Here is a 16,227-nt window from a genome sequence, read left to right as displayed (position 1 = left end):
AACTTGACATGGAGGTTGGGCCTGACCAGTAGATGACCCCTATTGTTTTTGGGTGTCATCGGGTCAAAGGTCAAGGTCACAGTGACCTTGAATGGTAAAAGGTTGTCCGAGTGATAATTCGACAATGCCTGCATCCATGGCCCTCATAATTGAATTGGAGGTTGGGCCTGACCAGTAGAAGACTCCTATTGTTTTTGGGGGTCATCGGGCCAAAGGTCAATGTCACAGTCATCTTGAATGGTTAAAGGTTTTCCGTGTGATAACTTGACAATGCCTGCACCCATGGCCTTCAAACTTGACTTGGAATTGGGCCTGACTAGTACATGACCCCTTTTGTTTTTGGGGGTCATCTGGCCAAAGGTCAAGGTCACAGTCACCTTGAATGGTAAAAGGTTGTCCAAGTGATAACTCGACAATGCCTGCACCCATGGCCCTTAAACTCGACTTGGAGAATTGGCCTGACCAGGAGATGACCCCTATGGTTTTTGGGGGTCATCTGGCCAAAGGTCAAGGTCACAGTGACCTGGAATAGTAAAAGGTTGTCCGAGTGATAACTCGACAATGCCTGCACCCATGGCCCTCAAACTTGACTTGGAGGTTGGGCCTGGCCAGAAGATGGTCCCTATTGATTTTAGGGGTCATTGGGCTAAAGGTCAAGGTCACAGTGACCTGGAATGGTAAAAGGTTATCCGAGTTATAACTCGACAATGCCTGCACCCATGGCCCTCAAACTTGACTTGGAGGTTGGGCCTGGCCAGAAGATGATCCCTATTGATTTTAGGGGTCATTGGGCCAAAGGTCAAGGTCACAGTGACTTTGAATGATAAAAGGTTGTCAGAGTGATAACTCAACAATGCCTGCACCCATGGCCCTCAAACTTGACATGGAGGTTGGGCCTGACCAGTAGATGACCCCTATTGATTTTAGGGGTCAAAGGTTAAGGTCACAGTGACCTTGAAAGCGAACTCGCCAATTCCTGGACCTATGGTCATCAAACTTGACATGAAGGTTTAGCCTGCCCAGTAGATGACCCTTATCGACTTTGGGGGTCATCAGGCCAAGGTCAATTTCACAGTAACCTTTAACGCAAAAAAGTTAACAAATCTTCTCCTGATATCTCAACAATGCCTGAACCTATGATCATTAAACTTGACATGGATGTTAAGCCTGACCAGTAGATCACCCTTATTGATTTTAGAATTCATAGAGCCAAAGGTCAAGGTCACAGTGATCTTGAATGGTAAAAGGTTGTCCGAGTGATAACTCAACAATGCCTGAACCCATGGCCTTCAAATTTGACTTGGAGTTGCATCTGACTTGTAAATGACCCCTTATGATTCAAGTCAAAGGTCAAGGTCACAGTGACCTTGAACGAAAAAAAAACTTGTCTGTGTGATAACTTGACAATGCCTGCACCCATGGCCCTCGAACTTGACATTTAGGTTTCTGGTGACCAGCTGATGACTCTGGATTTTGAGTTCATAGAGTCAAAGGTCATGGTCATAACACACTCTATCCTCACACTTTAATGGTCATAATCTTAAAACTGCCTTAACGGCAACAAATCAGCTGTCATTTCGGTCCATGCATATTTTATTCAATTGTCCATATAATCCTGACAACATGGCGCTCAGGGGGGGCATAATGTTTGACAAACATCTCTTGTTAATAACTTCTATACCCTTTGTTCAATTGACTTTATATTTCACACAGTTGTTCAGGACCATCACACAATGATGTTACATAACTCCATATTATTCTTAATACAAATTATGGCCCCTGATTGACTTAGGTTAAGGTTTTAGGGCAGGTTAAAGTTTTAGGGCAAGTTGGGATTTTCTTTTAAAACTCCAATATTATTTATTCAATTGACTTAATTCTTCACACAGTTGTTCAGAGTCATCATAAAATGAGGTTAGATAACTCCATATTCTTTATACAAATTATGGCCCCTGATTGACTATGGAACTTAGGTTAAAGTTTTAGGGCAGGTTGGGATATTTATTAATAACTTATATACCCTTCATTCAATTGACTTTATACTTCACACAATTGTTCAGGACCATCACCCAATTAGGTTACATAACTCAATATCGTTAATACAAGTGATGGCCCCTGATTGACTTAGGTTAAAGTTTTAGGCAAGTAAAAGTTAAGGGCAAGTTGGGATTTTAATAAAAAAAACTTCTATACCATTCATTCAATGCACTTAATAAAATTCAAAATTATTTACAGCCATCTTACAACAAGAAACATAACTCAATTTTAACCCTTAATACAAATTTGATTTTTTTTTTAATTTCTTCTGAAAGGCATATTTGTATATTCTTAACCACATTTGCATAAAGGGAAAAGTTATTTGAATTACTTGCATCATTGTTCAGGCAGGCTGGTTGGAGGGCAGCATCAAAGTCACCTTTTTTATCAAATCATTTTAGTTAGGTTTGACATAAAGAGACCAAACTTGGTAATATTACATCCTTATTGTATTCACTTCTAAGTCAAAGCGGCGTAGTCGAGCGCGCGTAGTCTTACGACGGCTCTTGTTTTATCAGCTTTTATAAACACTGGCTTGTCACTGACTGTCATAACACAAATCTTTTAAACACATTTAATTAGTGAAACTGTCCCCAGTTAGATGTTGATTGCAAAGTTCAATTCATGGTCTGTTCTGTGGTACTATTGGCAGACACTTGTGACAGACGTGCTTCATCTCACAGCCCTGGGAAAAGTAAGCGGCAAATGCCGGCCATAACTGAAAGTATATAAAACTAAACCGCAGTACATTATACTATATACATTTTCGACAGAGGAAATGACGATACAACTATTAATCATTAATAAAGTGACGACAAAACATGCTTGACTGTATACGCCTATATATATATATAGGTTATTTGGGGTTGGGTGATTGGTTGAGAAAGTTCAGTAGGCCATGTCTCGTTAACTGATTTCTTAAAAAGGAAGTGGAAGTTACGACATAACTTCTTCCCAGAGTTCCAGGCAAAGTTAGTTACGTCATTGCTTATGCGTTTCTAGGAAGTTAACTCACGATAAAATATAGAACGTAACACAGTAATTTATTACGCAATAAATCAAATTATTTGCATACGAAAATAATTATAATTATTATTTTACTTAGAAATTCTGATTAAGGTCTTGCATTTAAGCACACATAGGTTAATATCTCAGCAACTACTTGATGTATTGCATTGAGACTATATACAATGGTACTCAACCACCCAACCTACTTAATTAAGCAAGTAAGATAACTGTAGTTTGTATTTAATGCAAAATAATTGCCCTTTATTATTCAGCTTAGAAATTTTGGTTAAGATTTTGCATGAAACCACATTTAAGTGAATATCTCAGCAAGAATATCATGTATTGCATTGAAATCTAATTTCACAGTGACCCATGCTTGTTTGCGCCAAATCTATTCAATCCTTACACTGAAAAGCGGCTGAATAGTCGAGCCCGCTGTGTCTGTGACAGCTCTTGTTTTTCTCATTTCTATCTTCACATGAAAGTTCTTCAGCATAGGAATGTAATATTATGCCCTTAACATTGTCATTCAAGCATTTTATATCAAAATGTAAACCCACTTGTATCAAAGATATTTTTTAACTTACCTATATTTTGATATGTTTGTACCTGGTATATTTTGTTTTCCACAGCTGATGCCAAGATTGGTGAAATTTGTGGATATCAGGAAAATGAGATGTTCTTTAGGTAAGAGGTTCCTTATCATAAACAAAAATGAACTATGTTTTTTGAACATTGGACAAAAATCCATGTATATGTTTATTAAATTTTGTTGCTTATTATCAAATACCAGTCACTCTGATGCAGATATTTACAAGACTTAATTTTACAATTTGTTTTTAAATCTCTTTAGCTGATTCTCTGTTAATAATTGTTAAACCAAGATATGACATCCTGAAATTATGAATTCTTCAAATATATTCTTTATATTATTTGCATGCGGCATGTACTTGTTGTTTTTAAAAAGAAATATACAGATTGTCAGGGTTTTTTTCTTTTTCAAAGAAAGAAAAATCTGATTTTTCTGACAATGCCTGCACGCATGGCACTCATACTTAACTTAGAGGTTTGGCCTGACCAGTAGATGACCCCTATTGTTTTTGGGGGTCATAGGGCCAAAGGTCAAGGTAACAGTCACCTTGAATGGTTAAAGGTTGTCCAAGTGATAACTCGACAATGCCTGCAGCCATGGCCATCAAACTTGACTTCGAGGTTGGGCCTGACCAGTAGATGACCCCTATTTGATTATAGAGGTCAAAGGTTAAGGTCACAGTGACCTTGACAGCAAGCTCGACAATTCCTTGACCTATGGTCATAAAACTTGACATGAAGGTTGGGCCTGACCAGTAGATGACCCTTCTTGACTTTGGGGGATCATCGGGCCAAGGTCAAGGTCATAGTAATCTTTAATGCAAAAAAGTTCACAAATCTTTTCCCAGTGATATCTCAACAATGTCTGAACCTATGATCATCAAACTTGACATGGAAGTTGGGCATGACCAACAAACATGGTGGCCGAAAATGCCAGACAATTTGACATCTTTTCTATGCGTCTTTTAACCAAAAACATAGATTAAAAGTTTTTTTCTTGGACTTTTCACAGATTTTTTCCCTGCGTCTAATACCCCCTATTGTCTTATACCCAGTCATTTATGGTAACCTACAGACAAACAACAACTGTATTATACCCAGTCATTTATGGTAACCTACAGACAAACAACAACTGTATTCACTTACATATTCCCTTGTAATCAGTCTTCCCCTTAAACGGCCCATCTGTCTGTCTATCCTAAACTGTGTCCACACCATATGGCTTGAATTGCTAAAAGATTTTTGAAAATTACTACCCATAAGTGTTCAAAAAAAAATTAAGATGACCTGTAGAGTACATGATACAACCAGCTTGATTCAAGGTCAAGGTCACACTAAATAGTTGAAGGTCATTCTCTTGACCTGCTTGAATGCTGTTCATTATATTGAGGCAGTGGTCAGAGCCCAGCTTACAACCAGCTTGGTTCAAGGTCATGCTTACAGGTCAAAGGTCATATGTCATATTTAAAGGTCATATATTTTGTGTACACTAAATATGTATTAAACAGCTTGACTGGTTTTAAAATAACCTGCCACAAATATTCGCCATATGGAGACAACATACATCTAGAACTTGTTACAAACATCTGGGTTGATCAAGTCCATGCTTATAGGTCAAAGGTCATATGAATACTTTTAATGTCCACTCAATATCTATTGAACTGCTTGAAAGATAAAGAAACTACCAGAAATGTTTACCATATTGAAACAATGTGTATGGGGCAATTAACAACCAGATAAGTTTCAGGTCAAGATCGCACTTACTCGTCAAAGGTCATATGACCATGCACCATTTCTCTTGAACTGCTTGTAGGAATTTTAAATATTCTGCCTTTACTGTTTGTCACATGGAGAGGATAGGTCATATGTCTATAGTAAATATATTGCCATGATGCGAATAGGGAGATATTTACTTTACAAAATATCCTCATGATTGAAATTATACATTTTATGAACTATAGGGTGCAGGTTCTACAGTTGATAGAGCAAGGGAGCCATGAAAAAGGGGCTGCAACCACTGATGCTGAGGTATGTTGTTTGAATTTCCTTGGAAATATTAATGTTTTATTCCAATAGTTTGTATTGAAATAATCATCACAGACTTAATTGAAATAAATCAAAACCTCTCCTTGTGTTTCAGATCATGTTTATTGACAGTGGTAGGGTAGAACAGATTTCGGTCATCAAACTGTATAAGTTGCCTGAGGAGTTGAAAGCTGTGAACATTCAGGTAATGGAAACGTCCAAAATAAGTTTATGTTGTTTTATGCTTGTCCAAACTCTATAAGCTGCACCCTGACTTGAGATACATGGCGTTTCAGGTAATGGAACAGTTGTAAGAAAATTGGGGATCTTGATGTATTGATTTGCCAGCTTTCAAGTTGTATAAGTGTAGTAGAGGATATCGATATATGTCTTGAAAATTTTTGCCCCAAATGAACCAACTTTAATATTGTAATTAGATATTGTTTCGTGGAATAAATATATTCTTTAGTTTAAAAATCCAATGCATTAAATTAAAAGGTCTGACAACCAACCACCAACAAGAAATTGAAAGTTTAATGTGACTCTCTGAGAACACTCTCATTACAACAATCATCCAAATAACACAATTTGACTGAACAATCTCCACTTTTTACACTAGCCCTTGGCATCAATATGTGTAACTAGTCCTGCTATGTAAAATTTAGCATTTGAGCAATTCCAAAAAGCATATTAACCCTTGTTATGCTTGCAGGCTCATGCTTATTTTTATGATTGTTATTACGTTTCATAATAATGTTAAAGATGTTATGAACGTCTGCATGACACATCCATTAAGCATGTACAAACAACTCTATTTCCCAGGCTGTGGAGGTGTTTCTTGGAAGAGTGAAGCCAAAAGACAAGGACATAAAATGGACAGTGAAGGTTTGTACATGATTGTCCTGGCAGAATAGAAAACTTGATACTCATACATAACTGCATGTTCAAACACAATGGCATTCTCACATAAAATTGAATTTTCATGCATCTGCATTCTGATTTCTCACAGACATCACTACGTTTTGCATTGCCAAAAACTTCTGTATTCATACAAACTACTACATTCTCACATCATTCTCACATATCACATCATTCTCAATAACTTCTGCATTCTCACACACAACTGCATTCAAACAAACTACTGCATTCTTACACATCACTATATTCTCACACACAACTGCATTCTGACACAACTATATTCTCACACACTATTGCATTCTTACACACAACTGCATACCCACACACTACTGCATTCTCACACACTACTGCATTCTCACAAACAACTGCATTCTCACACACTACTGCATTCTCACATACTACTGCATTCTCACACTCAACTGCATTCTCACACATTACTGCATTCTCTCACTCAACTGCATTCTCACACATCACTGCATTCTCTCACTCAACTGCATTCTCACACAACTGCATTCTCACACATCACTGAATTCTCTCACTCAACTGCATTCTCACACATCACTGCATTCTCTCACACAACTGCATTCTCACACACGACTGCATTCTCTCACACAACTGCATTCTCTCACACAACTGCATTCTCACACACTACTGCATTCTCACACATCACTGCATTCTCACACATCAACGCATTCTCTCACACAACTGCATTCTCACACATGACTGCATTCTCTCACACAACTGCATTCTCACACATGACTGCATTCTCTCACACAACTGCATTCTCACACATGACTGCATTCTCTCACACAACTGCATTCTCACACATCACTGCATTCTCTCACTCAACTGCATTCTCATACATGACTGCATTCTCTCACACAACTGCATTCTCACACAACTACACTCTCACACATTATTGCATTCATTCTCTCTCACAACTGCATTCTCACGCACAAACTTCATTCTCACACACAAACTGCATTCTAACACACAACTGCATCATTACACACAACTGCATTCTCACACACAACTGCATTCTCACACACAACTGCATTTTCACACACAAACTGCATTCTCACACACAACTGCATTCTCACACACAACTGCATTCTCACACACAACTGCATTTCCATACAGTTCTCCATTTATAAATACACATCACTGCATTCTCACAGTCAACTGCATTTCCATACACTATTGCTTTATCACACATCACTGCATTCTCACATTCTACTTTACTTTCACATATCACTGCATTCTCACACATCACTGCATCTCGCATTCTACTTTACTCACACATATCACTGCATTCTCACACATCACTGCATTCTCACATTCTACTTTACTCCCACGTATCACTGCATTCTCACACATGACTTCGTTATACACACAAAACTGCCTATTCATACACTAGTGCATTCTCACACACCAGTGCATTCATACACATAACTTTATCAAGTTAATACATCATGACAAATCAGCTTCTAAATGTTTCCCATATTGAGCTAATAAGCATATTCTTTCTTTGTTTCTTTTCCAACAGGCAAGTGTGTTTGTGCATACTGAACTTCATGGTCGGGAAATGGAGGGCAAGATTGTGTTACGTCTCGGTCATCGCCTCTGGCTGGACCCTCTCGTGATGCGATTAAAGCTTGGGGAAACACGCACCATCATTAACAAGTTTTCTGTACATACAGAACTGATTAGGAACGGACTGGCTGATGAAAATCCTTCAGTAAGTATGACAATAAGGTTTTATGTGTCTAGGTTTGGTTCAGATTTAATTTAAGCACTAACCAGTCTTTTTTGTTCATAAAGGCTTAGATAAAGAAGTACATGTGAAAGGCACTATAACCCAAAAACAGGAAATTTTATTTTCTGAATTGTACCAGGTTGACTGTGTATAGGACTCACTTTTTTCCTAGAGAATTCCTGAGAAAAAAAAATGGCTGTGTCTTAATTATGGTTTTTGATTTTTGACCATATTGTATTTAAATGATAAATAAACATGCATATTTAAAGACTGATCAAACCATTTACATACTGTGAATCACTGCGCAAATATCCATGACAACCACGAATTATTGCATATCCGTACGCAATTTTTTTTTCACTAATCACAAAAGAATTCCACAAAAGAGTTCCAGCAAAAAATCAGGTGGGAGAAAAAGCATCTACCATAGCCGCTGGTGTAAGATAGGTAAACCTCTTTTCAGCAAAACACCCTACGCTCGGGTCGGAATGAACCTATCTTACACTCTCGGCCATGGAAGATACTTATAATCTTGCATATTATATAATTTTTGCCCCTTTTTTATGCGACTTAGAAATTCTGGTTAAGGTCTTGCATGTTAGGTTAATATCTCAGCAACTACTTCATGTTTTGAATTGAGACTTTATACAATGCTATTTAACCACCTAACCTACTTTAAAAACCAAGTAAAATAACTCTAGTTTGCATTTAATGCAAATAATTGCTCTTTATTATTCAACATAGAAAATCTGGTTAAGGTCTTGCATGTTAGCACACATAGGTTAATATCTCAGCAACTACTTCATGTATTGCATTGAGACTTTATACAATGCTATTTAACCACCTAACCTACTTTAAAAACCAAGTAAAATAACTCTAGTTTGCATTTAATGCAAATAATTGCTCTTTATTATTCAACATAGAAAATCTGGTTAAGGTTTGGCATGTAAACACACATATGTTAATATCTCAGCAACTACTTGATGTATTGCATTGAGACTTTATACAATGGTACTCAACCACCCAGCTTACTTGAATAACCAAGTTAGATATTTGTATTTTGCAAATAATGGCTCTTTATTATTGGACTTAGAATATCATTATATACAAGCTATAATCCTTTAATGTATTACATGATATTTCCATCATGTCTTTATTTCATTAAAGGCTAAATATATTTGAATTTTACACAAATCTTTGCAGGCAACATTCTTATCTTACACTACAGTGATCTATGCAAGTTTCGCCAATCCTGAAAAGCGGCAAAATAGTCGAGCACGCTGTCTCTGTGACAGCTCTTGTTATGATAAATATTGGCATTGTAAGCAAACATTATGGATTTTTTAATTTATGATATAAGATAATTTTAGTGTAGACGATTTAGGTCTTTTTTCCTGTTCTTTATGTATTATTTGCCTGCTTTTATGGATGCGTGCTATACACATTTATGGTAATACAGTTTTTATGGTAATACAGTTTATCAACAAATTGTATTACAATTCATTATCATTGATATATTCATTGTGATGTTAGTATTACAGTGAAAATTCTTTGACAATATTTCCATCATAGCTAAAAAATATACATAAACAGTTAAGAAAAAACATTCTATATAATATTTTGTACAATTTATAATTCTTGATTACATTTGTAGTATTAAAATTGATTCAAGAAAGTTTTCTTTTCTCTTTATGCTCAGACAGTTGTTTATGCCTCTTGTTTCAGCACTTGGAGCGACTGTTCAAGATGATTCAAGGGAAGGTCAACATTCCCAGAGCACTCATGATCAAAACTAAGTAAGTCTCATTTTATTTTTTCAATTTTATATGTTGCACATGTTTATTGGTGAGGATATCACCAATACTTGAATACTTCAATTTTATTTACAGAAGTATTTAGCTGTTAACTAGCTGATGCAGTATTCTGGCCACATGCCAATTGGCTGCATTATTTCTGGGGTAGATTTTTAAAGATGTGGAGTAGCACATCCATGCACCATCCAGACTGTTTTCAAGTTCATAGCAGTTGCCCATCATGTTTAAGGCTGTCTCTATGTGACCATGGCCTTGACTGTCCGTATGCATATAGTGGTGAAGCTTTTCTTGGGCTGCATGTTTCCTATAACGCATGTTCAATTGCCTGTATGTGAGGTACTGCAGATAGTAGAGGAAAGGGATACAGTCAATCACGGCTAGGTCCATCCACTCATAAAAACTTGCTGGGCGTCTCTGTTGCCTGTCTTCATCTCCTACAGTTCTGAACATTTCATACACCAGGTGTTCTGGTACACAGCACATTTCTTGAGGCATGAAATATACACATATGGCAGTAAACTTCTGTAGTATGTCTTTATTTGATGAATGTTCAGTCTTGTCTAGGAACTTACTGCTTGGTTTGATTTGAAGTCTTCCAATACAATTGCATGATTGCCACACTTCTGGCCCCAGCAGTCCCTCACAGTAGACCACTGGTCCCAGCAGTCCCTCACAGTAGACCAGACAGTTTGCTGCTGCATCATACTGCCCATTGCAGTACAACATGGAGGCAAACTTAAGTCTACTGGAAAGAAGATCAGAGTCAAAGGACAGGTGGTACAGGTGGAGAATGTCCTGTGTTATTGATTGGCCTTTATGAATACACATTGAGGCTATGAGGGAAGCAAATGAACTATACCACAGAGGCATGATCACTGTAGCTGATTCTTGTTCCAAGTCTGTCCCATTTTGGGATATTTGTTGTAAAGTGTGAAGATATTCTATAATGAGTGCATTGATCTCATCCCAAGTGCACATAGAAGAGTCAGATATGACATATTTATAGCTTGCTACTATTGAATAATTGTATTCTTTATTCAGATTTGTTAGGATCAGTTGATTGTTTTTCTTCCTTTCGTAACTTTCACAAACAAGGCTTCTGCTTATACCCAGCATCTTGTCTCCAAGTAAATCCATGTCTATCTGTGGAATGTAGGGCATATTGGATTCCATTAAGGAGGAAAGCATTGCAGACAATATTGGGAGTTCATGTTTGAATAGTTTCCCTGTTAAAAGATTCACTCTAGCTATAGTGTAGTGTGGGCAGTGTTTCAACTTCAGCCACCTGCGAAGTGTGGTCAGACAGTAGATCACACAATGTACAAGGTTTTCTTCTCTCCATATCTCTGGTGGATATGTCTCTATTGTGAACAGCATTGCAGTCTTCATGTGAAACGTACTGAGACGGTCTCCAACAACAGGCTTTAAGAAAGTTTTTCTTAATATTTTAATGAATACATATGTCTTGTACTGCACAGTGTTCATGTCAAACATCAGTAATCTTTCCATCATTGATGTAGAAAACCTCCATTCCCAGTTTGACTGTGGATAGTATAGGTTATTTGGGGTGACATTGAGTGCAGAAGAGCGACATCTGGTCGGTCTTGAAGGACACTCTGAATATCCCTGTGGCACCAGAAACACTCCAGTTTGTCTGGCCCTGGCCAGTGTGTCAGGTCTGGGCCAGTGTCCAGGCCGGGGTCTGTGGAACAGGAACTGACAATCATTTGGGAGACTGCAACAGTGATGGGCAATAACACGATCATTTTCATTATTGCTTCTAGATGGACCATGTTGCACTATTTCACCTGTTGAGCTATGTTGTCTGATAACGTCTTGGTGTTCCACCTGAGAGTTTGTATACAGCACTCTACCCTCATTGTCTATCACATCACTGGGGAGTGCGACATGTGTCTTGGCTAATGGAATGTCAGGTCTCAGCCATTGAAGCCAACAGTGCTGGGGTGGGAACTGATCTGTCTTGACAACAAGGAGTTGATGCTTTCCCTGCTGCCACTCATCCCAGTCCAATATGACGGGAAAATCAGTGCAGAGCAATGTATCAATGTCTGATTGCATACCAAGTGTTGTAGTTCCCTCACTCTGGCTGCCAAACTGATAGAATTTATAGTTTATACCCCTTAATGGTGCACCGATTGTCATGCTTGTCTCCCTCATCAGCCACAACCTCCTCCGCCTGGCGATCATGTACCTATTTACCCCGATGTCCTCCAAAACACGGGACAAACGTAGAGACAACACTTGTTCCGCTTGTTGCTCCATCTTAAAAACCAAAATGTATAATAAACTAATATTGTTTTATATAATTATTGATGTGTGCTTCCTTTAATATTAACATACGTTAACTTTTTAGTATGTGTATGTTTACATTTCATTGCATGTATGTGTTCAAAAATCAAGTAGAGTCGAACCCTGTTGGCTCAAACTGCCATGTTTAATGTGTTTCAATAAATACATTAACTATTATTATTAATTAATGATTGATCGCATTTTTTCTTGAGTTTATGCTGTATGAACGCACCAGCGCTTTTTGGTCATTTGCTCGCTTGCATTACTGCGTTTATACAGCATAAGAAGAATAAATGTGGTCAATACTTATTTTTACATCTACAAAATATTTTCATTGCTATTAGAAATAAGAGGTATGCTCTGAGTATTTGTTCTTTAAAAAGTGTAACTGACAACATATGTTTGTATTAAAGAAAAGCTGATTTTTGTAGCGTCATATATCATTGGTTAAATGATGTCATGCTTATCCAATCGGAGTGCAACATTGAAATAAACAATAACGTCATAACTCTTTGTGTGTTGTACAATATGAACATCAAGTATAATCTACACAAAGAACTAGGAGAATGTAAATATATAATTATATTAATAAAACACAATCATTATTATTATTATTATTATTATTATTATTAATTGGTTGATTTAACTTATAATTCAAATTATATATTATATGTTAACAATATTAGGAGCAACATTTTTACATGAGAAAAACGTTGGAAGTTTAATATACATACATGTTAAAAATGCTTTACATTTAGTAACCTTAACATGTCATTTGCATAATATGTCTGGTGTTTATATTATGACGTGAATGTGTGGATAAAATTCCTGACACAACTCACAATGAATGTTCTAAATTTTTAATTATCTCCACAATATAAACACATACGTATACAGTTCTATGGAACACCCATAGAAATAATTTATACAGTGTCATCAATAATTCTTGTAGCATAAGTGTTTAAGTATTTAAATTTGTAACACAAATTATTAAACACACTTAGGCCAGAGTTTTTATATCTTTAGATTTACGGGAGCGCCGTACCTAAATATTGCAAAACCCAAATAAAAATAAAATTCATTTTCGTAGTTTTATTTTTATTTTTTCCGACGAACGTTGCTCCAATGTTAAGAAAAAAAATAAAATTAGTGTTCTATAACCCATATCTCAGAACCAACTGGTGTACCAATTGTCATTCATTATCGGTCTTTTTACTGCACAAACCATGTAAACCAGTCGGAAATACGCGGGAAAACAGAACAGGTACCCGTTACCATAACAACGTCCTGTCAAAAGTGAAAGTACTTTTTGTCATACCCCTTATTTCTCACAATTTCTGCAGCTATATAGAAATGTTTTACTACAAAAACGTTCCGATGTTTATGTTTCATTATTTAAATCAAACCGTGGTGAACTTAGAGCGTGTTTATTGTGATTTTTTTTGTAGATTCAGTATGTTGTTCGCGTTTCGTGGAATAATTGCGAAACTTCAAGTCAAAATAAGGAGACAGAAATTCGTGGGTTGTATTGTCTGTTAAAAGTCGTTGGCGCACGTCGTATAAGGATGAATTGGATTACAGCGCAAAAATGTATAGCTTCTGACAAACACAAACTGCAAAATGATATCTTGTTCATCATAGTCAAAATGGATATTTTTTTCTGAATTTGACTCTGAGGAGCATTGAACACACTGCTTCACGATCACATATTTGAAGAGAAAAACACAAGGTATCGTGATATTCGTAGTTGTTAATTGTTAATTAGTTTAATAATGATTTAGAATTTAAATCGTTATAGAATACTGAAAATGATGTAATAATAACATAGTGTGTGTTTCCGATAAAACAGAAAACAATCTGAACATAAGATATCTGGCAGTCAGTGCAAGAAGTCAAACTTATCCGTTGCTTATTGCCAACGGGCAAAGCTGGAATTAGAAGGATATTTTTCAGGACTGATTCTAAAATCAGTTCTTAGACCTGGTTTTTTTTGAAACATATAACACTTGTAAAATTTATCTTAATGCTCCCGAATTTTCTTTGGTGAAGTAATAAATGTAGATTTTGACTGTCTGTGTATCCGTAAGCTCTGTCAAACTTTGAAGTGAAGAGGAATTTCCATCAGGGCTTCTACTTTTTTGGTTATATTTTCTATATAAAAACCACATCACGGTAAATTGTCACGGTGCTATTTCGTTAAAGACAAAAAAAACATTTGACCTCCTTATTATACTGTGTCTGAAACTGTGTTCAATGTTTGATAACTTTACAATGGAAAGGATATGCTTATATTGTGGGCAAAAGGTTAGAATTGGCCATTTAAACTTTTTTATTACACAGACATGTTTCATAAAATCCATGGGTTGATAATATATGGACCTCATATGCATAGATGCATTCAAACAAATATATACAATTAATTTCAATGAGCGCTTGAACTCACAGTGTTGAGGTCAATACTTTCAGTCATTAAAAGGATCTTTTAATTATGCTTTTGAAACTTTATGGTGATCTATCACCCTTTTTTCAGCCTATGAAAAAGCTGACACAAGTAAGGTGTGAATTGTCTTCATGATATAAGAAGATTTAAAAAATAAAAAAAATCGGAGAAAAATCCGTTTTATTTTTATTTATTTCTCCTTTGGGACATTTTATGCATTTTATTTTTATTTTTATTTCCTCCTCCTTACCCAACTTTTTGAAAAATCTCCCGTAAATCTAAAGATAAAAAACTCTGGCCTTATTAAACTGTTCCTAAAAATATATATTTGTAACACAATGTCCTTACTTTGGTAACACACACAAAGTATAAAATAATTTTAGTAACACAAAGTCTAAACTAATGTAATGGAACACCATACAATTCAAAGTCCTGAATTAAAGTGACTCTTATAGGCTTTTATATCCAGCATATTGTTGTTTTAAAAGGTTAAAAAATAACAGGAAACTTTAAAATGTCTCACTCAGGCTTATCAAATTTTGTCTAGCAAAGCCTGTTGTAAAAATCATAGACAACATGTAGCCACAAGACATTCGTTCGTTTAAGAATAAGGAACCTTTATGAAACCCTTCAGACGTAAAAGGAAATAAATAAAATGTATGAAATATTGCATATAATTTAAAGGTTCTATATTATAAAGAATATAAATGAATTCCTTATAAAATGACAATTGTTTTCATACCAAATATTATATATTTTATATTAATTAAAGATTTATATCTGAAAAACAGAAGAGACAATATGTACATCTGACTTATGGGACTGAACCATTAAAAATTGTAATTTAAAGATAACAAATATTACGAAGGCAATTTGACACAAAATTGCTCCATAATATTTACTTTAGTTAAATAACATGCACTTAAGTGAATATAAACACAAGTATCTTGTTACCTGTCTTAACAAAAAATCCTTTCAAGATATTTTTCTCTCAGCCATTTTGTGGTGAATATAACACTGATCTAACTTCCTGTTTTAAAAATAAGCAGTGATATCAGGTTTATCATTCTTTAAATAGATCCATGCAATATGACATTTGATTCATGTATGTATTATGTCTAGTGACAATGAACTGTGGCTTTGATCAAGCAATTTACTTTATATATATATATATATATATATAATATGTATAATGTATAGTATTATATGCTTCAAATTCATTTACTGTATATATTTTTCAAAACTGCTTTTCACATCCAATTTTAAACACGCTTAATATACACTTACAAAACTTCAGGTTGTTTTAAGATTTAAGTGTATTGGTGTAC

General features: G+C 35.8%; 1 protein-coding gene across 1 annotated transcript; it reads right to left on the bottom strand.

Annotated features, from left to right (window-relative positions):
- Positions 1-8,996: 8,996 nt before the first annotated feature.
- LOC128243900 (uncharacterized) lies at positions 8,997-15,926 on the bottom strand. Its single transcript, XM_052961904.1, has 2 exons — positions 15,854-15,926; positions 8,997-12,432 (listed from the first exon to the last, which is right to left on the bottom strand). Exon 2 carries the CDS (start codon positions 12,430-12,432, stop codon positions 10,231-10,233), a length of 2,202 nt encoding a protein of 733 aa, XP_052817864.1. The 5' UTR covers positions 15,854-15,926; the 3' UTR covers positions 8,997-10,230.
- Between the last annotated feature and the right edge of the window lie 301 nt (positions 15,927-16,227).

Source organism: Mya arenaria, chromosome 8 (genome assembly GCF_026914265.1).
Source record: "Mya arenaria isolate MELC-2E11 chromosome 8, ASM2691426v1".
NCBI classification, from domain to species: Eukaryota; Metazoa; Mollusca; class Bivalvia; order Myida; family Myidae; genus Mya; species Mya arenaria.
Note: the sequence above shows the minus strand (reverse complement) of the source record. Positions and strands in the feature narration are given on the sequence as shown.

Bases quoted from the DNA above. Each gene is read 5' to 3' on its own strand.
- LOC128243900 (XM_052961904.1), bottom strand. From the start codon at position 12,432: ATGGAGCAACAAGCGGAACAAGTGTTGTCTCTACGTTTGTCCCGTGTT.